General features: G+C 40.6%; 1 protein-coding gene and 1 pseudogene across 3 annotated transcripts in view; one reads left to right on the top strand and one right to left on the bottom strand.

The window, feature by feature from the left end:
• Positions 1-21567, bottom strand: part of ABCC5 (ATP binding cassette subfamily C member 5) — a 160890-nt gene that overhangs the window by 129449 nt on the left and 9874 nt on the right. For all 3 annotated transcript variants that reach the window (XM_073896420.1, XM_073896437.1, XM_073896447.1), the window contains exon 2: positions 1332-1380. In XM_073896420.1, the coding sequence (XP_073752521.1) occupies positions 1332-1354 (23 nt within the window). In that variant the 5' untranslated portion in view covers positions 1355-1380. The remainder of the gene's footprint in view (positions 1-1331; positions 1381-21567) is intronic.
• LOC112828539 (5-hydroxytryptamine receptor 3E-like) lies at positions 9984-17030 on the top strand (annotated as a pseudogene).

Genomic DNA, 21567 nt, shown 5'->3' with positions numbered 1-21567 from the left:
ACCTTGGGTAAGTTAAAAAGTAGAAGACTAATAGTTCCAGTTTCATAAGGTTGTTTTGAGGATTGAATGAAGTAATTCTCATAAATGTTACAGAACTATGCACTCAATAAATGTTAGCTCTTATTACAAAACAAAAATGAAGAAGCAAAACTATATACACTTAAAATTATGTTTAGTAATCGGTGTTTCAGTTTAGAAATGACCTAAACATCCAATAAATATCCATTAACTTGATTTAGTGTCAGTCCAAAGCTTTAGGTTACCTAACCCCCTCACAAATCCTCTTCAAGTTGACATACTACAGAACACAGTTACTGTTGAAATACAATTTTCAATAAATATAATAAAATAATTACTGTCAGAATGATGAATCAATTTGACTAAACACAAATCTATATTTTTCATAACCTTAAAAATTAAGTAGAAGTAATGTTAGCTTATTTGGGGAGTATATCTGTATACATTTAGGAAGAACTTATCTAAGTAGAATAAAAACATAAGTTTGTATTACACTTACATTGATAAATCAAAAAAATTATTCTTTTTATTAAGTCAAAAATACTAAACTGGACTAATTTGCCAAAAAAATTGCCTAAATCGTGTGAACTTGAATTCTTAACAATTCTGTATCTGTTTCTGTAAGAATACTTTTTAAATCTAGCACATTGAAAGTATTAGAAGTTCAACCTCCTTATTTTCTGAAATGAGGAATATTCAGTTTATATATGTGCTTATTTCTACAAACCAAACAGAACAGAGATCCTTAAAGAGACCTTATAATCAAATTTAGTAATGCCATCTGGAGGTAGAAAATATTTCACTTTCACACAATGAGAGGTAAAAACCTTTCTGAACTATAGATACAATGACAGACAAATAAGTGCAAATAGAACTTTGAGCTTAAATTTTCAAATTTCAGCCATAGGTTAAGAGTAGACACAAAATTATAAAACTCCATGGTCCATATAAAGGACTTGTTCTGTCCACAGTGGATATAAATTCTTCATTGATTTGAACTCAAAATAAACAAACACACAAACAGAAAAGATAAATAAATCAGTCTCTGACATTTTTCATCCAACAGGGACAAGCTATCTATTGACCATTAACCCATCTACAGAATCATCAAATTGTCAGACCATTAAACCAAATTTCTAATAAGGAATAATTTATCAGCTAAAACAAACTGAAAACAAAATGAGTAGAAAACAAAATTAAAATTTGGAAAAACGGAGAGTCACCAAAGTCCTATTGCCTCTTTGAATTCACCCCTGGAAGCCAAAAGAAGATGTGCCCAGGTTTACACCACCCATGAGATTGATGAATGTTACCTGGCTCTGTCAGGTGAATCCATTGGGCATCTTGGTGGAACTTCCAAAACTGTTAAAAGACAATTTCAGAAAAAAGCAAAATCATGAATCTCACACAGATATAAAAATGAACACGTGTTAAGATTTTTATTTTCCTTATATGATATAAGGGAACCAAATAGATGTAATAACTAGTTCAAAAGAACACACATTTATATGGAATAAAGGAATGTTGAAATGAATTGCAAATAGAGACAAAATTGATTTTTCCACAGGGAGGAAGTTCACTGCATCTCTACCAGACAGGACAAAGTTCACCTATCCATCAGCTACCTACAACTTTCAAGAGTCGCAAAATAGGGTGCCTGGGTGGCTCAGTTGGTTAAGCAACTGCCTTCGGCTCAGGTCAAGATCCTGGAGTCCCAGGATTGAGTCCCGCATCGAGTCCCGCATCGAGTCCCGCATCGAGTCCCTCATCGGACTCCCGGCTCAGCGGGAAGTCTCCCCTCCCTCATGCGCGCACACTCTCTCTCTCTCTCTCAAATAAATAAATAAAATCTTAAAAAAAAATCGCAAAATAGCTGAAAGACAAGAAAAACGGCTAGAATCAGAGAGCCCTGAAGGGTATGCTATAGGTGATGTATAGGTTTCCACTGAAACACAAAACTTTTTTCTACAGCTAATCTTAATTTATTGCTTACCTTGTGCCAGGAATTGTGCTAAATGCTTCATATGCTTATCTTATTTAATCATCACGATAACCTAGAGAGGTAGGTACTATTATTAAGAATACTCTGGGGGCACCTGGGTGGCTCAGTCGGTGAAGTGTCTCCCTTCAGCTCAGGTCATGATCCCAGGGGTTGGTTGGTTGGTTGGTTGGTTGGTTTGCAGGGAGCCTGTTTCTCCCTTTCCCTCTGCCCTTCCCCCCTGCTTGTGCTGGCTCTCTCGCTCTCTCTCTCTCAAATAAATAAATAAAATCTTTAAAAAAAAGAATATTCTGTATTGCAAACAATACAGAGAAGATTGGTGTGGCCCCTGCACAAGAATATTTTGCAGATTGGGAAACTGAGGTTAGAGGGTTTAAGGAAAAATATACCAGGAAAACCTTGTAGCTTGTAATTGCTTTTCTCTCTTAGACTAAGAGCCAGTTAAAAAACAAAAGCAAAAAAAAAAACCCACTTTTTTTTTAAGACTTTTTATGTATTTATTGGTCAGAGAGAGAGAGAGCACAAGCAGGGGCAGTGGCAGGCAGAGGGAGAAGCAGGCTCCCCACTGAACAAGGAGCCCAATGGGGACTCGATCCCAGGACCTTGGGATCACAACCTGAACTGAAGGCAGACGCTTAACCAACTGAGCCACCCAGGCATTCCAAAAACAACTTTTTGAGGTATTTTTTTATACCATAAAATTCACCTATTTCAAGTGTACAATTCAGTGATTGTTGGTAACTTTACTGTGGTATAACCAATACCACAAATCAGTCTTAGAACATTTTCATCTCCCCAATAAAATCCTTCACACCCATTTATAGCTAATCCACTTTCCACATCCAGTCTCAGAAAACCACTTAATCTACTTTCTGTATTTATGGACTTGCCTTTCTTGAACATTTCATATAAATGGAATGATACAATATATGGTCTGTTGTGTTTGGCTTCTTGCACTTAGCACAGTGTTTGTGAGTTTCATTCATGATATAGCATGTGTCTGTAGTTGATTTCCTTTGACTGTGAATAGTATTTCATCATATGGATATATCACATTTACCTATCCTTTCACTGGTTGATGGACATTTAGGTTGTTTCCAAATTTTGACTATGAACATCCATGTGCAAGTCTTTCTGGGGATATATTGTAATCTCTCCTGGGCAGTCCATAGGAGTAGAATTGTGAGGTAGTATAATAGTTTTATCTTTTACTTTTTGAGGAACTTAAATTGTTTTTCAAAGTGGTTTCATCATTTTACATTCTCACCAGCAATGTATAAAGTTCTCAGCTTCTCCATGTCCCCCACACATTGGTTATTGTATGTCTTCTTTATTTTAACCATTCTAGAGGGTATAAAATGGTATCTTATTGTGGTCTTTTTTTTCAGATTTTATTTATTTATTTGACAGAGAGAGACACAGTGAGAGAAGGAACACAAGCAGGGGGAGTGGAAGAGGGAGAAGCAGGCTTCCCGCGGAGCAGGGAGCCCAATGCAGGGCTCAATCCCAGGACCCTGGGATCATGACCTGAGCCGAAGGCAGACACTTAACGACTGAGCCACCCAGGCGCCCCTCTCATTGTGGTCTTAATTTGCATTTCTCTGATGACTAAGGATATTGGGCCAATTTTTACGCACTTATTAGAAGTCCTTTTAAAAGAATGAAATTTTCAGGGCCCCTGGGTGACTCAGTTAGTTAAGCGGCTGCCTTCAGCTCAGGTCATGATCCTGCAGGGTCCTGGGGTCCTGGGGTCCTGGGATCCAGGCCCGCATATGGCTCCCTGCTCAGCAGGAGCCTGATTCTCCCCCTCCCCACAACCCCACCTCCACCCTCATCACCACCCCCGCTCATGCTCTCTCTCGGTCTCTCTCTCAAATAAATAAATAAAATCTTAAAAAAAAAAAAAGAATGTGATTTTCTTATGGAAAATCACATGGCCGTGCTTGCACATGCTCCTGCTCTCTCTCTTGCTCTCTCTCCCACCCACTGAGAGAGACTTTACAGCATCTCACTTAATGTTGGAATCACACACACACACACACACACATTATAGTAAACATATGAAAACTTAACTCCTATCTCACATATTATTTACACAAGAATGAAATCCTTGATCTAATTCCCTTGAGTAGATATACTGTTAGAATTCAGAACTTTTCAGATTTTAGAATGATAATAGATTGCATATACCATATATTACATAATGCTTCCATAGGGGCTTGGGACAGTATTCATAATCAAACACATTTCTATTTCTGCAGAAAAAAAATGTATGAATATTTACACTAAGAGGCATAAATATAGATCATAAACAGCTTTCAAGTTAGTTCAGGTTAGGTTGTGCTGCCAAATCAGTTCACCCCAAACTAACCAAAAAAAAAAAAAAATTTATTTTCAGAACTTTCTGGATTCCAGAATTGTGAATAAAGACCTGTGGGGCTATTTATAATAATGTAAGAGTTGGGGGCACCTGGGTGGCTCAGTTGTTGAGCATCTGCCTTTGGCTCAGGTCATGGTTCTAAGGTCCTGGGATTGAGGCCCCATCATCAGGCTCCCTGCTCAGCGGGAAGCCTGCTTCTCCCTCTCCCATTCCCCCTGCTTGTGTTCCCTCTCTCACTGTGTCTCTCTCTGTCAAATAAATTTAAAAATCTTAAAAAATAATAATAATGTAAGAGTTGAATAGGCTACCTGACAATGTTCAGGTTATTTAACATTTAATTAAATATTTATTAATTTTGATTTTTCAATTTTCTTTTTATATTTTGGAGCCAATAACTTTTTCCCAAATCTCAACCACTTATTTAATTAATTAATTTAGTTTTTATTTTTTAAAGATTTTATTTATTTATGTGAGAGAGTGAGTGAGAGAGAAAACACAATTGGGGGATGGGGAGAGGCATAGGGAGAAGCAGACTCCCTACTGAGCAGGGAGCCTGACCTGGGGCTGGATCCCAGGACCCAGGGATCATGACCTAGGCTGAAGGCAGGTGCTTAACCCACTGAGCCACCCAGGCGCCCCCCAAATCTCAACCATTTAATAGACTACTAGGAATCTCTTGGACTCTGTGCACTGTGTCCCCAGTACAGATAAAATACTCCTGTGGATTTATGCAAACAAGAGAAGAGGGACTCAGAAACAAGAACAAAAACAAAAGAGTAGCATGAGCTTGTAAGAACAGTAAAGGAAGGTTAATGGCCAGAATAAGTGAGTGCTTGAGAATAACGCTGAAATGAGGAAGGAGAACGTTTACTCAGTACCTATGAAATGCCCAACACTGAACTAATTTTTTTCAAATGCCATCTCTTTCATCACCATCCAAAAACCTACAAAGGGGGTATTATTATCCCCATTTTGGAGATGAGATCAAATACTCAGAATTTAAGAGGTTTCCCCAGAATTAAACAGTCAGTATGTGATGGAGCCAGGATTTGAATCTATGTCTTCCAATTCCAAGGTCGATACTCTTCCCACCATAATGTCTTGATATATTCAGAATAGAATACATACAAAGAGAAAGAGTCATCCTTGGGGAAGAGATTTTTGTCTTTTCCATTAGGTAAGATAATCAAGCTGATTGGAGATAAGCAAAAATGACCAAGAGAATTGAATACCAACAAATATTAAGGAAAGAGATAAAACACCCAACTAACTTAAGAGATTTTACATCTCTAAGCCTGATTTTCATCAAAGGTTAACATAAGACTCTGCAGATGTAATTTCTGAACCAGAGTTAGCAATAGCCATGAATCATGGAGAAAAGAAGGAGTATTTGGCAAATGCACAAACATTTTCCTTATTTCTAAAATTTGGTGGGGGGAAAGGTAAATTCCAAAAACATTAGGTCAGTAAAGTTTGACCTCAACCTTGAGCAAAACTTTTAACTGGAATCCTAAACAGATGACTACTAGAGCAGAATATAGTGATCACTATTTCACTAAAACCAGTGAGTATCCCAAAACAAGCCACTCTTCTTTTATATGGTTCTTTAACTTAGTCTGAGAAGAGGGTCTTAAGCTAAAGTCCATGGCTTGTGAACCTTGAAATTATATGTAAAATTTAGTGCATGTGAACATTTTTCTGGCTGGACAAAGGGCCTTTTAGCTTTCATTAGATTCTCAAAGTTGTAGACTCGGGGGCTTTTGTGACCTCATGCCAGTGGAGAAAAATGGGGTCTCCGATCAGCCTGTGCAGGCCCTGTGAGTCCTCTCTTGTCTCCGTGGTGATGTCCTTTTTCTCTTGGTTGCTGGGTGCTCTAATGGCACCTACTGCTTAAAGTCTGTCACTGGTGAATTCTTGGCTAGAGTCTTGGCTCTGATAGAGTTTTCCTTCACTGGCTTGGTTCTACCTCTGCAACTACTGTGGCTGTAGACCCCTCTGAGCTTCACGCGGGGCCTCCATCTGGCCTTGACCGTCTACCCCACCGCCTCTACTGCAGAGGTGCTTCATCCAGCTGAGGAATTTCTGGTTCCCTTCCATATCTCATGGGGGCCAAAGGAGATACAGGAGTGTTAACTCAGGCCCGCTCTCCGCCTAACAACTCTGTACTCTGCAGCTTCCACTTACCAGTCTGGGGCCACAGGGAATAGCAGTCTCTTTCCTGGATCCCAAATGAGTGATGGGGCATAAGCCTCCTCTGCTTTTTTGGCATTTTTTTTTTTTATATTTCTCTCAACCTACCTAGCCCCCTCCCAACTACACACATATGCATGCACACACACAGATTTCAGCAGAGAATCAATGTGTGTGTGATCATGTGTGAATGTTATCACTTACTCCCTTCCCTCTTCTCTCCTTTGTCCCATACTCTATCAGGCCAGAAAAAGAAGGATTTCGTCCCCTTCTACTGCAGCAGAGATTTTCCACAAGTCATATTCTTATAGGGGTAACATTTGCCCTCCCCCAGGTCTATAATAGCAGAAGGGTTACAGAGGAAACTGATTTCTGGGGCTGCAAGGAGGTAGATGTATGCGTGTTGGAAGGAACAGTGAGAACTGAAAATTTCATAGGCTTAGTAGTTTTAAACATTACCCCATTACACATGATAATTATCTTGAAATATTTGAAAGGTGTGATGCAGAAGATAGAATTAACTTATTCTTCATCTCTACTGGGCTGAAATTACACCCGTGGTGTAAGCTACAAGAATGCAAATTTGGATTTTTAAAAAAACTTTTCAGTAACCAGGTTTTGTTCAACATAAAATAGGGTAACATAAGAAATGATGGGATGGTGTCCCTGGAAATGTTAATATATTATTTGCAACTAAAGAATCATTGAAGTGTACATCAAAAACTAATGATGTACTATATGTTGGCTAATTGAATTTAAATTTAAAAAAACCGTAAGTTTGGATGACCACTGATCAAAGATACATGGTGGGGTGGCGCCTGGGTGGCTCAGTCAAGTATCTGTCTTTGGCTCAGGTCATGATCCTGGGGTCCTGGAATCGAGCCCCGCATCGGGCTCCCTGCTCCGAGGGAAGCCTACTTCCTCTCCCACTCCCCCTGCTTGTGTTCCTGCTCTCGCTGTGTCTTTCTCTGTCAAATAAATAAATAAAATCTTAAAAAAAAAGATACATAGGGGAAAAAATTCACCTTGGTTTAAAGATTATAATAAATGACCTCAAAATTACCTAAAGATACAGATTCTCATCTTTTTTTTTTTTCCTAATGAGGTTTTCATCATTTATCTTCTAAGATCATTAGCAAGTAGACTGCAGATTGACATGTCTCTGAGTTGGCCATCTACTACTCCCTCTATCTCAGACTACAAAAGGTAGCCAAAGACTTGGGGCCAGCGGTAGAGAGGAAAGGTCATATGCAAGGAATTGAAACACCAAGCCTGTGTCACATATTAGTATGGAGTCTAAATTTACACTACTCATATGATGTGGGATTCTTAACACACACACACACACACACACACACACACACACACACACACACACACACACAAGAAATGACTGGACCTGGTAAAAATCCAAAGGCTATGTCAGAGGCAAATGACAATTTTCTTTGTAGGGAAGCTTCACAACGCAAGCACATGAAACTCCCAGTGAAATAACTTCCTACTGAAGATGAGTTTACCATCAAGAGTTACAAATCATGAGGAAACAAACCACTTAAGACAAAGGTAGCAAAATAGTGTACCAAGAACTAGATGTAATAAAACAATCTGAAAGGAAATGTAAAACAAATATGTTCTATCAAAAGAAAATTCAGAAAGCTCTGCTTAATATGAATATTTTATTGAGCAAGGAACAAACTGTTGGAGAATAGGGAAACTTCCAACCCAAAGTAGTTAAGAAACTTGAATCTCAGTAGTTACAGCTCAGTTTATAAAGCATGAAATGTGGGAGTACATTTTCTATTGTGATTGGTTACTAGAAAATTACACTCCTTTTCATTGCAAGCTTACTTTGTAGCTGACTAGCTAAGAAGTTTTTGTTTTTTGTTTTGTTTTGTTTTTTCTTAAGTGAGCTCTATGCCCAATGTGGGGCTTAAATTCACCACTCCAAGATCAAGAGTCGGGGCATGTTCCACTGACTGAGCCAGCCAGGTGCCCCACGTCTAGGAAGCTTTAAGGTCATGCTGACATGAAAAAATCTTAATTTTTGTTTAAAGTCAGAGTAAGCATTTTGAGGAAATCAGGACAGTTTTAAGTTTTGGTTGCATGATTATGAGTGTTTGGTCTAGGAATATATTCAAACTGTGGTCTCCATTTTGGTTTTGCTTTAACAGTTCCAACTAATAAAAGATTAAAGAAATATTAGAAACCAAAATGATGAACAGTACAAGAAAGAAAGAGTGAAAGAAAGAAAAAGAAAGAAAGAAAGAAAGAAAAAAGAAAAGAACCAAAAAGATTGGTTTCTTAAAAGAACCAAAAAGAACTTAGAGAAACAAAAAATATAATCACTGAAATTGAAAACTCAGTGGACAGATTAGACAATAGTTTAAATATAATTGAGAAGAAAATTTACCTGGAAAGCAGATCTGAAAGAATTACTAAGGACATAGATAAATGGATGGAAAATATGAAAGAGGGGTATGTTAGGCAGAATAATGGTCCCCCAAGGATATCCACATTCTAATGTCTGGAACCTGTGAATATGTCATATGGAAAGGGTAAATTAAGGTTGCAGATGGAATTAAATTGGCTAATTGGCAGACCTTGATATAGGGAGAGTATCCTGGATTATCCAGGTAGACCCATTGTAATCATAGGGGTTCTTAAAAGTGAAAGAGGAGAGAGAAGAGCATGGGAAGCAGAGAGATGGCAGTGTGAAAAAGACTTGCCAATGTTGCTGGCTTTAAAGATGGAAAAATGGGACCATGAATCAAAGAATGCAGGCAGCCTCTAAAAACTGGAAAAGACAAGGAAATGAATTCACTCCTAGAGCCTCCAGAAGGAAGGCAGCCCTGGCAAAACATTGATTTTAGCTCTGTGAGACTCATTTCAGACTTCTGGCCTACAGAACTGTAAAATAATAAATCTGTGTTTTTTAAAGTCAACTAAGTTTATGCTTTGTTACAACAGCAGTGGGAAACTAATACAAGAGGTTAAAGAAGTGTAAGGTAAAAGGAAATGATTCAACATGTATCTAGTAAGAGAAAAAGTAGAGGGAATACACTATTTTTTAAGTGGCTCAGAATTTTCCAGAATTGAAGAAATGAGTCTTCAGATTGAGAGATCACACAAAGGTCTGAATGTGATACATATCAACTAATCTACAACCATACACATTGTAGTGAAATATATGAGAGAGAAAGTCTTAAAAGCAAACAGAACCTCCAGCGTGGGCAAGAACAAGACAACCAGAACTCTCTTTTCAGGAAGGTAACAAATGTCAGTGGTCAACCAATGCTATCAGTATTCAAAATTAGACTCTAGGTGTGGCCTGTGATCTTTTAATCTAGGGATTCCTGGGTGCTGGTACACTCCTGGAGAAGAATTTAGACAAAGAAAATGGAAGGAAGTTGGTTCCACAAAAAGAGATTCCCCTTCTTTCTTGTTCTCAGTCTTCTACTTCAAGGTAGGAAAGGGGCAACAACAGGGAAAAGAGCAAAGACTCTCTGTAAACACCTAAAAACTTCTTACAAATCTCCAACTTCCAGCGATTATCTAAAATGGGCATTGTTATTTCATAACTTTGTCATAATAATGCCTGAATAGACATTCCTTCCCTGAAAGACAGAAAATATCCTTCCAGAGGTGTGCCACACAAGAACACTTCTATTTCTCTTCCCATGAACCATCCCTCATTGTCTTCTCTTCCATTTAGCCTAAATGTCCATCCATCTTTCTATACACAGGTATGATTCTTTTTCTCTACAGCTATGAAACACACCCCATTGTAGCAAAGTGCTCACTTTTAGCCATAACATCCTCATCCACCTACAGGATCCAAGTGCTCTAGGTTAGGTAAGATGCCAGAGGGTAGCAGGTGGAGAGTGAAGATGGAGTGTGCTTCTTTTTCAGGGAGTTAACATGGTAGAGTGGAAAGAACATGGGATTTGGAGACAGAAGAACCTAGGTTTGAATCTTGGTCCCTCACTTGGCTCCTTAAGTAATCTCGGGCAAATTGCTTGACCTCTCTGAGCTCCAGTTTCCTCATCTGTAAAATAGGACCTACCTTGCAGAGTTGTGAGGATTCAGTGAGAGAAAGTGAGTAGCACAGTGGCTGCCTTGCATTTGATAGGTATCAGTAAATGTCATCTCTCCCCTTTGGTTGTCATATAACTTCTGGATAAGGGAGAGTAGGGGAGGGCTGTACCAGAGGTGGCTTTAGAGGCCAGTACAAGAAAGAGGAACAAATTGTACACCTAGTCTCCTCAGTAGAAAACATTAGAAATATTCCTCTGGTCACTCATAGACCATGCTTGACAAATGAATATTCATTACTCATAGAATGATTCAGGGATTTGCCTGGAGAGCACTGTGACTCTGGGAACGGATAAGGCTCCATATCATTGGCACACAACTCTCTTTCATTCCAGGTTGTTGTTCCTCTAACAGATTTCTACCAGTAGAGAATTGGAGTATTTATTAGTCAGAAAAGAGGGGAAGGCAACACCTCGAAAGCCTCAAACTAGAAAACTGTTAGAATGTTGGGCAGCAAAATAGGGAGAAGGAAGGAAATTTGGGGCAGTGAAGGTGAAATAGGTGCATTCTCTTTGGGCACCGCACCCCATGGAATCCTAGCCAATGGCTGTCACTGTCCCAGGGCTCGGTTTGCATATAGATTTGGGCCTGCTTTGCATGGAAAACAGAAAGATTAGGAAGAAGGTCAGAGCCCTAACTCAGCATACCACATTAGCTTCCATCATTTGCCTTCCAGCCCAACACATCCTCCCTGGCCTTGGTGGGCAGCACCCAGCATCTGGGCCTCTCTTGGTGATCCTCCTCCCCCATTCTCTATGTCATCATTGGGGGTGTATGCTACAGCAGCATCAAACAAACTGGGGTTCAGATCAAGTCCAGTTTCTGCCCCTTAAATATTTGATGTAAGGAATTTAATTCCTCTCATTGCATCTCAGTTGACTCATTTATTACATAAGGATAAAAATAATTTCTACCTGTTAGGGGCTTGGGAGGATTAAATGAGGTAATTTGTTTAAAGGACTTAGACTATACCTGGCACATAGTCAATGCTCAATAAATGTTAGCTATCATTATTATCACAGTCTACCCCCAAAATCCTGTCATAGGGCCCTCTCATATAGGCAACATGAGACTTCTCTCCCTCTCCTCACACATTCTATGTCCACTACAGGAAGGAGCAGTACCTTCATCAACAACTGCTCAGGGTCTGGCCAGCATGGGGTGTATCCCACTGTTCTGGATTCAGTGTTCGACAGGAAGGCCTTCCGTCCAATCACCAACTTCAGCATCCCCACCCTAGTCAACATCTCCTTCACTATGTCTGCCATCCTAGATGTGGTGAGTGCTAATCCTTCTAGCCCTTAATTTTTTCTCTCCCTGGCAAGGCAACCCCAAAAGCCCTTGTCCGCATTGCAGCCTCATTTGCCCAGTGGGGATCTCAGAGAAATTGTGTCTGGTTCAGCAGGATGAGATATAACAGCATATAGAAGAGAATTTCTTTTCTTCTCACCCGGTGATTTTCTACTGTGGCTGCACACCACTGTTCAGGCTCCACTCCCAGAGGTTCTGATTGGATGGAACCCAGACTTTGGTATTTTTAAGCTACTCAAGTGATTCTAAGATACAGCCAGGATTGAGAAGTCCTCCTGTGAACTCTCCCATCCATGGCCCAAAACATCTGTTTTAATCAAGTTTTTGTCCTTGACCTACATGTCAGCCTTGATCGCAGCACCACTTTGACATATCTTGAGGGTTGGTAAACAGAAGTGGGGAGTGGAAGGGACGGACAGACTTCTTACCAGCATCATACCGTAAACAGGAAATTTATTTTGACAGGATGAACAACTACAGCTCTTGTCACCGTTCCTGTGGCTGGAAATGGTATGGCCAATACTGTTTATTCTCTCCCTTCATTTACAGTCAGAAAGGATTTTAAACCAATATGTAATTATGACCTTTATGTACCTAACAACATATCTTTGAAACCCATGATGGAGAAATTGAAAAATCTACAATCATGGTGAGAGACTTCAATATATTGCTTTCAAAATCAAATAGAAAAAGAATAAAAATGTTGTGATTTTTAACAGCACAATTAAGAAACTTGATTTAGGGGTGCCTGAGTGGTTCAGTTGGTTGAGCATCCAACTCTTGATATTGGCTCAGGTCTTGATCTCAGGATCCTGAATTCAAGCCTGTGTGTTAAGCTCCACGCTGGGTGTGGAACCTACTTAAAAAAAAAAAAAAAGGAAAGAAACTTGATTTAATAAAAATCGAACTTTGTGCCAATGAATATGCATAATCTCTTCTGACACAAATGGAATATTGTCCCACACTGACCGTATTTTTGGCCACAAAGATCTCAATAAAGTCGAGAAAGCAGAAATTATCTAGACCACAATCTCTGATCACAATCCAAGAAAATGAAACTAACCAGAAAAAGATAGCACTCCTCAAGAAAACCTTATTTCTTGGGAATTTAAATTAAACTTCCAAATACTTTGGTCTAAAGAGAAAATAAAACAGGGGTGCCTGGGTAGCACAGTCAGTTAAGAGTCTGACTCTTGGTTTAGGCTCAGGTTGTGATCTCAGAGTCATGAGATCGAGCCCTGCATCAGGCTTGCTCTCAGTTCAGAGTCCGCTTGAGACTCTCTCTCCCTCTCCCACAGTCTCTCCCCGCTGCGTGTGCATTGGCGTGATCTTTCTTTTTTCTTTTTTTTTAAAGATCTTATTTATTTATTTGAGAGAGAGAGAATGAGAGATAGAGAGCACGAGAGGGAAGAGGGTCAGAGGGAGAAGCAGACTCCCCACCGAGCAGGGAGCCCGATGTGGGACTCGATCCCGAGACTCCAGGATCATGACCTGAGCCGAAGGCAGTCGCTTAACCAACTGAGCCACCCAGGCGCCCTGGTGTGATCTTTCTTTCTCTCTCTCTCTCTCAAATAAATAAAATAAATCTTTAAAAAATAAAGAGAAAGGGGCGCCTGGGTGGCTCAGTCGTTGGGTGTCTGCCTTCGGCTCAGGTCATGATCCCAGGGTCCTGGGATCGAGCTCCGCATCAGGCTCCCTGTTCCGCAGGGAAGTCTGCTTCTCCCTCTCCCACTCCCCCTGCTTGTGTTCCCTCTCTCGCTGTGTCTCTCTCTGTCAAATAAATAAATAAATAAATAAAATCTTTTAAAAACAAATAAATAAATAAGAGAAAATAAAACAATTAAATAGAAATTATAAACTGATGAGAAATTAAGAGCTCTACATATGAAAATCTATAAATATAGCCAAAGTATAACTCAGTAGAAAGTTTGTATCTTAAATGCATTAATTAGAAAATAAGAGGGGAAAAAATGAAAGTAAATGAAATAAGTTTCCAATTTGAAAAGCATGGTTGAAGGGAAAGAGAGAGGAGAGGAATAATAGTAATGATCACCTAATCTTGCTCTCAAAGTGTAGTTCCCAGATGGGCAGCACTGGTTGATTGCACCACCTGGAAGCCTAGAAATGCACACAATTTTGGGTGCCACCCAGCATGACCAACCATCCCAACATGCCCAAGACTGAGGAATTCTCAGGACATGAAATTTTCAATGCAAAAACCAGCAAAGTCCTGAGCAAATCAGGATGAGTTAGTCACCCAACCTACTGAATCAGAATCTACAGTTCAGTATGATCCCCAGGTATTTTATATGCAAAGTGAGAGTTGAGAAGCACTGACCTAGTACAAGTCTTTATTTAATCTGCATAGAGCCCTCTGTTGTGGCTGTGGTTCCACAAACTGCAGCTGCTGTGGAGAGTGTCCTGAGACTGGACAAGCCCACAGAATTAGATAATCCTTGAAAACGGTTTTCGAAGAAGGTTGCCAGACTTGGAAAAGACAGTTTGGAAAGGTCATCCCAGAGACAAGGGAGGGTGGTGCCTGGCACTTACCAAGGAGAGGAAGACCACTAAGTCTCTTGGCTTCAAAGAACCCACTGGCTTGTTCAAGGTCTCCTTGTAATAAAGACTGGTGAAAGGGGTCTGGAAGACATTTGAAGCCATGCTAGATACTAATACATAATACCTATGAACAACATTACAGTTTTAAAATCCATTGATAAGGCTTATTTCATTTGATATCTACTAATCTCCTTATTTCACACTAGGGAAATTCTAGCTCAAAGAGGCTAAGTTATTGATCTTTCATCTCTGAATCTCATTCCTACTGAAGAAAGGAGAGGATTTCTCTGATCACCAGTAATTTCTCACAGAAATGGGAAAGGAGAGGGATCAAAATTTATGAAGAAACGAATGCAGAGTGCTTCAATTCTATCTGTAATTCTTATTTCTTGAAAAAAAGCCAAAGTAAATTTATCAAAATATTCATTCCATAAAGTTTAGTGATAGACACATGTTTATTTCATTATTTTATATACTTTTTATGTGCAGGAAATATTTCATAACTTTTTTTAAAGAAAAATCAAAGGACAGGAAAAAACAGTCTCGATTCATATCAGGCTCTCACCTCTCCTCTACCTGGGTTCTAGGTCTGGGATAACCCATTTATCAGATGGAACCCAGAGGAGTGTGAGGGCATCACGAAGATCAGTGTGGCAACCCAGAACTTATGGCTCCCAGACATTTTCATTGTTGAGTCATGTGTATTAAGGGCTGGGAAAAGGCAGAGGGAATGCCATTTTCTGGAATCAGTAGAATTTACAATCTACCATTGGAGCCACTACAAGTGGTCTTAAATGGCTGACAAATGACCACAAAGGTAAGAGGAAAAACCATAACACCTGCATCCCACCCCATCTCTCTTGCAGCATGTATGTAGATAAGACCCCAAAAGGCTTCACAGCATATATAAGTAACGAAGGTCGCATCAGATATAAGAAACCCATGAAGGTGGCCAGCATCTGTAGCCTGGATATCTTCTACTTCCCTTTTGACCAGCAGAACTGCACACTCACCTTCAACTCATTTCTCTACACGGGTAAGTTGCAATAGAGTCTCAGGGATGTGGGTGAATGAGAGCAACCAATAAAACAACAGAAAATAAAATATAAAGAAATTATGAACAAATGGTGACCAAGGTGTGTGGATCCAGCCACACTTTTTCCTAAAGCTCACTGCTCTTGCCTAATTCGCCCGTGGCAGGTTCTATACTTAATTATGAAGCTGCATTCTGCATATCTCCAGATCTCAGGGTGATATTAGACCAACAAGAAAGGCAGAGGCACAACCACTACTATTCCTGGCAGACTCCAAATCTCTTATCCACTTCCCTCTTTCTTCTCCCAAGGTGGCCATCAGGTGTAGGCCCAGACTCTACATCATAAACCTCCTGGTGCCCAGTGGCTTTCTGATTGCCATCGACACTGTCAGCTTCTACCTGCCAGCAGAAAGCAGGAATCGTGCCCCATTCAAGATAACCCTTCTGCTGGGCTACAACGTCTTCCTACTCATGATGAATGACTTACTCCCCACCAGTGGAACCCCCCTTATCAATATGGCCTCTCCAGTCTTTGGGAAAAGAAAGGTGGGAAGGACTGACTGAACTAGTTCAGGGAAGGGAGATATACTGGGAAAAGGAGACTCTATGCTTGCCAGGATAGGATTGGAAGAGAGAAGTCCTAGGTTGGTGCCTCTGGCCCACATGTAGACCTACCTTCCCTCCAGGTGTCTACTTTGCCCTGTGTCTGTCCCTGATGGTGGTCAGTCTGCTAGAGACCATCTTTATCACCTACCTGCTGCACCTGGCCACCACCCAGCCCCCACCCATGCCTCAGTGGCTTCATTCTCGTCTCTTCTCCTGCACCAGCCCAATGAAGTACTGCCCCACTGCACCCCAGAAGAGAAATAAAGGCCTGGCCCTCCCACCGGCCCACCTGCCATTAAGGGTTCAGCACTGCATACATTTCCTCTTCCCACACAGTCACTTCTCTGCTCCTATCTCCTTCCCTGTCCCCCTTCCTCCCCAGGTGAACTTCATAGCCCTGGCTGAGTCTCTGTCTCACCATAGGTGTGAGGAGCCTGTGGAGTTGGTGGGGAAGGTGTCAGGTCCCAGAGAGGCAGAGTTAAATGGGTGTCCTGAGTCAACAATGGTCGGGAAGATGAGACTCAGAGGCAGCACTTGGTTGACCCATGGTACAGTTCAGCCACATGATGGACACCCTACTCTTCTTCCTCTACCTGCTCTTCATGGCCACCTCCGTGGTCACCATCATCACCCTCTGGAACACCTAGGCATGAGGTCTATCTGCTCCTGCAGATCCCAGCCCAGAACTGTTTCTGGCTTCCAGAGACCAGTCAGGTTTTTGCCTTGTTGAGTATCGACTGTCACAGCCCAAAGATGACCAGCTCCCTGCTGCATTCCATGCATCTCAATCCAGCCCCACTGATCAGTTTCAACCCAACTCCAGACATTTTCCTCTTGAATCTGCACTCTGTAGACTTCCCTCAGTCTTCCTATGTGGCTCTAGGCTCTCCTTATATCTTTTCCATAGCAGTCCCACCTCCTCTGCTTACTTACTTGTCCCAATAAATCATTCTGCAGAGATCTCTGGTTCTTTATCATGTTTTCGGGTACAAATTAACTATTCAAGACTGATAGTTTCAAAATATCACCTGTATATCCCTCTGCCTGTGATAAAATTTTGATGTCATAACACACTATTCTCTTACTTTCAAGTCCAATGTGACAACAGTCCTGTCTGGGAAGTTTTAATTTTCTTAGGCATTTTATTTTATTTTTTTAAAGTTTTATTTATTTTTATTTTAGAGAGAGAGTGAGCATGAGCAGGGGAGGAGCAGAGAGAGAGAGAGTGGGAGATAATCTCTAGCAGATTCTGTGCTGAGCACAGAGTCCAACGCAGGGCTCGATCCCAGGACCCTGAGATCATGACCTGAGCCCAAACCAAGAGTTGGTCGCTCAACCTACAGAACCACCCAGGCTCCCCTCTTTGGCATTTTGAAAGACATATTTCTTACTTGTAGATTCTTTTATTCATCTTTTTTATTATTGTACAGGCATACTGCAAAGATATTGCAGGTTAGGTTCCAGACCACCATAAGAAAGCAAATATCACAATAAAATGAGTCAATAAATTTTTTGGTTTCCCAGTAGATATAAAAATTATGTTTACGCTATACTGTAGTCTATTGAGTTTGCAATAGCATTATAGCTATTTCAATCAGTTGAGCGTCTGCCTTCAGCTCAGATCATGATCGCAGGGTCCTGGGATCGAGCCCCACATCGGGCTCTCTGCTCAGCAGGGAGTCTGCTTCTCCCTCTCCCTCTGCTCCCCTTCCAACACATGCTCTCTCTCAAATAAATAAATAAATCTAAAAAAAGTACATACCTTAATTTAAAAGTACTTTATGCTAAAACATGCTAACCATCATCTGAGTTTTCAGCAAGTTGTAATCTTTTGGCTTCGGAGGATCTTGCCTCAATGCTGATGGCTGCTGACTGCTCAGGGTGGTGGTTGCTGAAAGCTGGGGTGGCTGCAGCAATTTCTTGAAGACAACAGTGAAGTTTGCCACATCAACTGACTTTTCCTTTCACAGTAATTTCTCTGTAGCATTCAATGCTGTTTGATAGCATTTAACCCACAGTGGAACTTCTTTCAAAATTGGAGACAGTCCTCTCAAATCCTCAGTTTAGTAGTATTCTAAAATGTTTGTTGTCATCTCAACAATCTTCACAGCATCTTCACCAGAAACAGATTACATTTCAAGAAGCCACTTTCTCTGTTCATCCAGAAGAAGCAACTCCTCATCCGTTAGTTTTATCATGAGATCGCAGCAGTTGAGTCCCATCTTCAGGCTCCACTTCTAATTCCAGTTCTCTTGCTATTTCCACTACACCTGCAGTTACTTCCCCCACTGAAGTCTTGAACCCCTCCCTGTCATCCATAAGGGCTAGAATTAACCTCTTCCAAACTGCTGTTAATGCTGATATTTTTACCTCTTCCCATGAATCACAAATATTCTTAGTGGCATCTAGAATGGTGACTCCTTTCCAGAGGTTTTCAATTTACTTTGCCCAAATACATCAGAGGAATCATTATCTATGGCAGCTACAGCCTTACAAAATGTATTCCTTAAATAATAAGACTTGAAAGTCAAAATTACTCTTTGGCCCATGGGCTACAGAATGGATGTTGTGTTAGCAGGCATGAAACAACACCAATCTCCTTGTACATCTCTGTCAGAGCTCTTGGTGACTCGACACTTTGTCAATGAGCAGTAATATTTTGAAAGAAATCTTTTTTTCTGAGCAGTAGGTCTCAATAGTGGGCTTAAAATACTTAGTAAACCATAACAGATAAACAGATGTGCTGTCATCGAGGCTTTGTTGTTCTGTTTACAGAGCACAAGTAGAGCAGATTTAGCATAATTCTTAAAGGCCTTAGGATTTTTGGAATGGTAAATGAGCCCTGGCTTCAACTTAAAGTCACCAGCTACATTAGCCCTTTATAAGAGATTCAGCCTGTCCTTTGAAGCTTTGAAGCCAGGCATTGACTTTTCCTCTCTAGCTATGAAAGTCCTAGGTGGATCTTCTTCCAATAGAAGGCTGTTCCATCTCCCTTGAAAATCTGTTGTTAAGGGTGGCCACCTTAATTAATTACCGTAGCTGGATCTTCTGGATAACTTGCTGCAGCTTCTACATCAGCACTTCACTGTTCCCCCTTGTACATTTATGTTATGGAGATGGCTTCTTTCCTTAAGCCACATGAACCAACCTTTGCTAGCTTCACATTTTTTGGCTGCTGCTTCCTTGCCTCTCTCAGCCTGCATAGAATTGAGAAGAGTTAGGGCCTTGCTCTGGATTAGGCTTTGGCTTAAGGGAATGCTGTGGCTGATTTGATCTTCTATCCAGACCACTCAAACTTTCTCCATATCAGCAATAAGGCTATTTTACTTTCTTATCATTCATGTGTTTCACTGTAGTAGCACTTTTCATTTTCTTTAAGAAATTTTCTTTTTTTTTAAAGATTTTATTTATTTATTTGCTAGAGAGAGAGAGAGCATAGGCGAGAGAGAGTGAGCGAGAGTACAAGCAGGGAGAGCTGCAGGCAGAGGGAGAAGCAGGCTCCCTGCTGAGCAAGGACCCCCCCCCCCCCATGTGGGACTGGATCCCAGGACCCTGGGATCATGACCTGAGCTGAAGGCAGCTGCTTAACCGACTGAGCCACCCAGGTGTCCCTCTTTAAGAAATTTTCAAAGTTTTATTTATTTGAGAGAGCGAGTGCTCAGAGGAAAGGGGCAGAGGGAGAGGGAGAGAAAAACCCAGGCTGACTCCACACTGAGCGCAGAGCCCAATGCGGGGCTCAGTCTCACAAACCTGAGATCACGATCCGAGCCAAAACCAAGAGTCCAACACTGAGCCAACTGCACCAGGTGCCCCAAGAACTTTTCCTTTGCATTCATAACTTGGATAACTGTTTGGTGCAAGAGGCCCAGCTTTTGACATGCATTCCTCACTAAGCTGAATCATTTCTAGCTTTCAGTTTAAAGTGAGAGAAGTATGACTCTTCCTTTCACTTGAACACTTAAAGGCCATTGGCCTAATTTCAATATTGTGTCTGAAGGAATAGGGAATCAGAGGAAAGGGAGAGAGATGGGGGTATAGCCAATTGGTGGCACAATCAGAACACACACATTTATTAAGTTGGCCATCTTATATGGGCACAGTTTGTGGCACCCCAAGACAATTTTAATAGCAACATCAAAGATCACTAATCACAGGTCATCATAACAAATATAACAATGAAAAAGCCTGGAATATTGAGAGAATTACCAAAATGTGACAGAGACACAAAGTGAGCGAATGCTGTTTGAAAAATGGCGCTGACAGACTTGTTCGATGCAGGGTTGCCACGAACCTTCAATTTGTAAAAAACAAATTCTGTGAATTGCAATAAAGCTAAGTGCAATAAAATGAAGTATAACTGTAAATGAGTTCAGTAAGGTTATAGGCTACAAAATCAATATACAAAAAGCATTATATTTATATACATTTGCAATAAATAACCTGAAAATAAAATTAGGAATCATAAAAAATAAGATATTTAGGAATAAACCTAACAAAAGGAATATGAGACATATATTGAAAACTACAAAACACTGCTGAAAAAATTAAAGATCTAAATAAATGGAAACATATATCATGTTCTAGATTTGGAAAACTTAGTATTGTGAAGATGGCCATATTTCCCAAATTAACCTACAAATTCAACAAAATCCTTACCAAAATCCTAGCTGCCTTTTTTGTAGAAACTGACAAGCTGATTCTAAAATTCATATGGAAATGCAAGAGACTCAGAATAGCCAAAATAATCATGGAAGAGAACACAGTTTGTAGTCCTATACTTCCTGATTTCAAAACTTATTACAAACTAAAATAATCAAGACAGTGTGTTGCTGACATAAAAATAGGCATAGAGATCAATTGAGAGTTCATAAACAAACCCTAACATTTATGATTAATTTAATTTTTACAGAGGGACCAAGATAGGGGCGCCTGGGTGGCTAAAGTAGTAAAGAGGCCAGCTCTTGATTTCAGCTCAGGTCATGATCTCAGGGTCCTGGGATTGAGTCCTGTGCTTGGGGGGGTGGGGAGCCTCTGTGCTCAGCCAGGAATCCGCTTGAGAATTCTCTCCCTCTACCCCTCCCCCCACTGTCACTCTCTCTCAAATAAAAAAATAAATCTTAAAAAACAAAAAACAAAGAGACTGAAATAATTCAAAGTGGACAATGAGGGGCACCGGGGTGGCTCAGTCATTAAGCGTCTGTCCTGGGATCAAGCCCCGCATCGGGCTCCCTGCTCAGCAGGAAGTCTGCATCTCCCTCTCCCACTCCCCCTGCTTGTGTTCCCTCTCTCGCTGTGTCTCTCTCTGTCAGATAAATAAATAAAAATCTTTAAAAAAAAAAAAAGTGTCTGCCTTCAGCTCAGGTCATGATCCCAGGG

The sequence above is a fragment of the Callorhinus ursinus genome, unplaced genomic scaffold, assembly GCF_003265705.2.
Source record: "Callorhinus ursinus isolate GAN/ISIS: 27379988/994484 unplaced genomic scaffold, GSC_fseal_2.0 scaffold1, whole genome shotgun sequence".
In the NCBI taxonomy this organism is placed as follows: domain Eukaryota; kingdom Metazoa; phylum Chordata; class Mammalia; order Carnivora; family Otariidae; genus Callorhinus; species Callorhinus ursinus.
The sequence above is the reverse complement of the archived record's forward strand: the minus strand, read 5'-3'. Positions and strand labels throughout refer to the sequence as shown.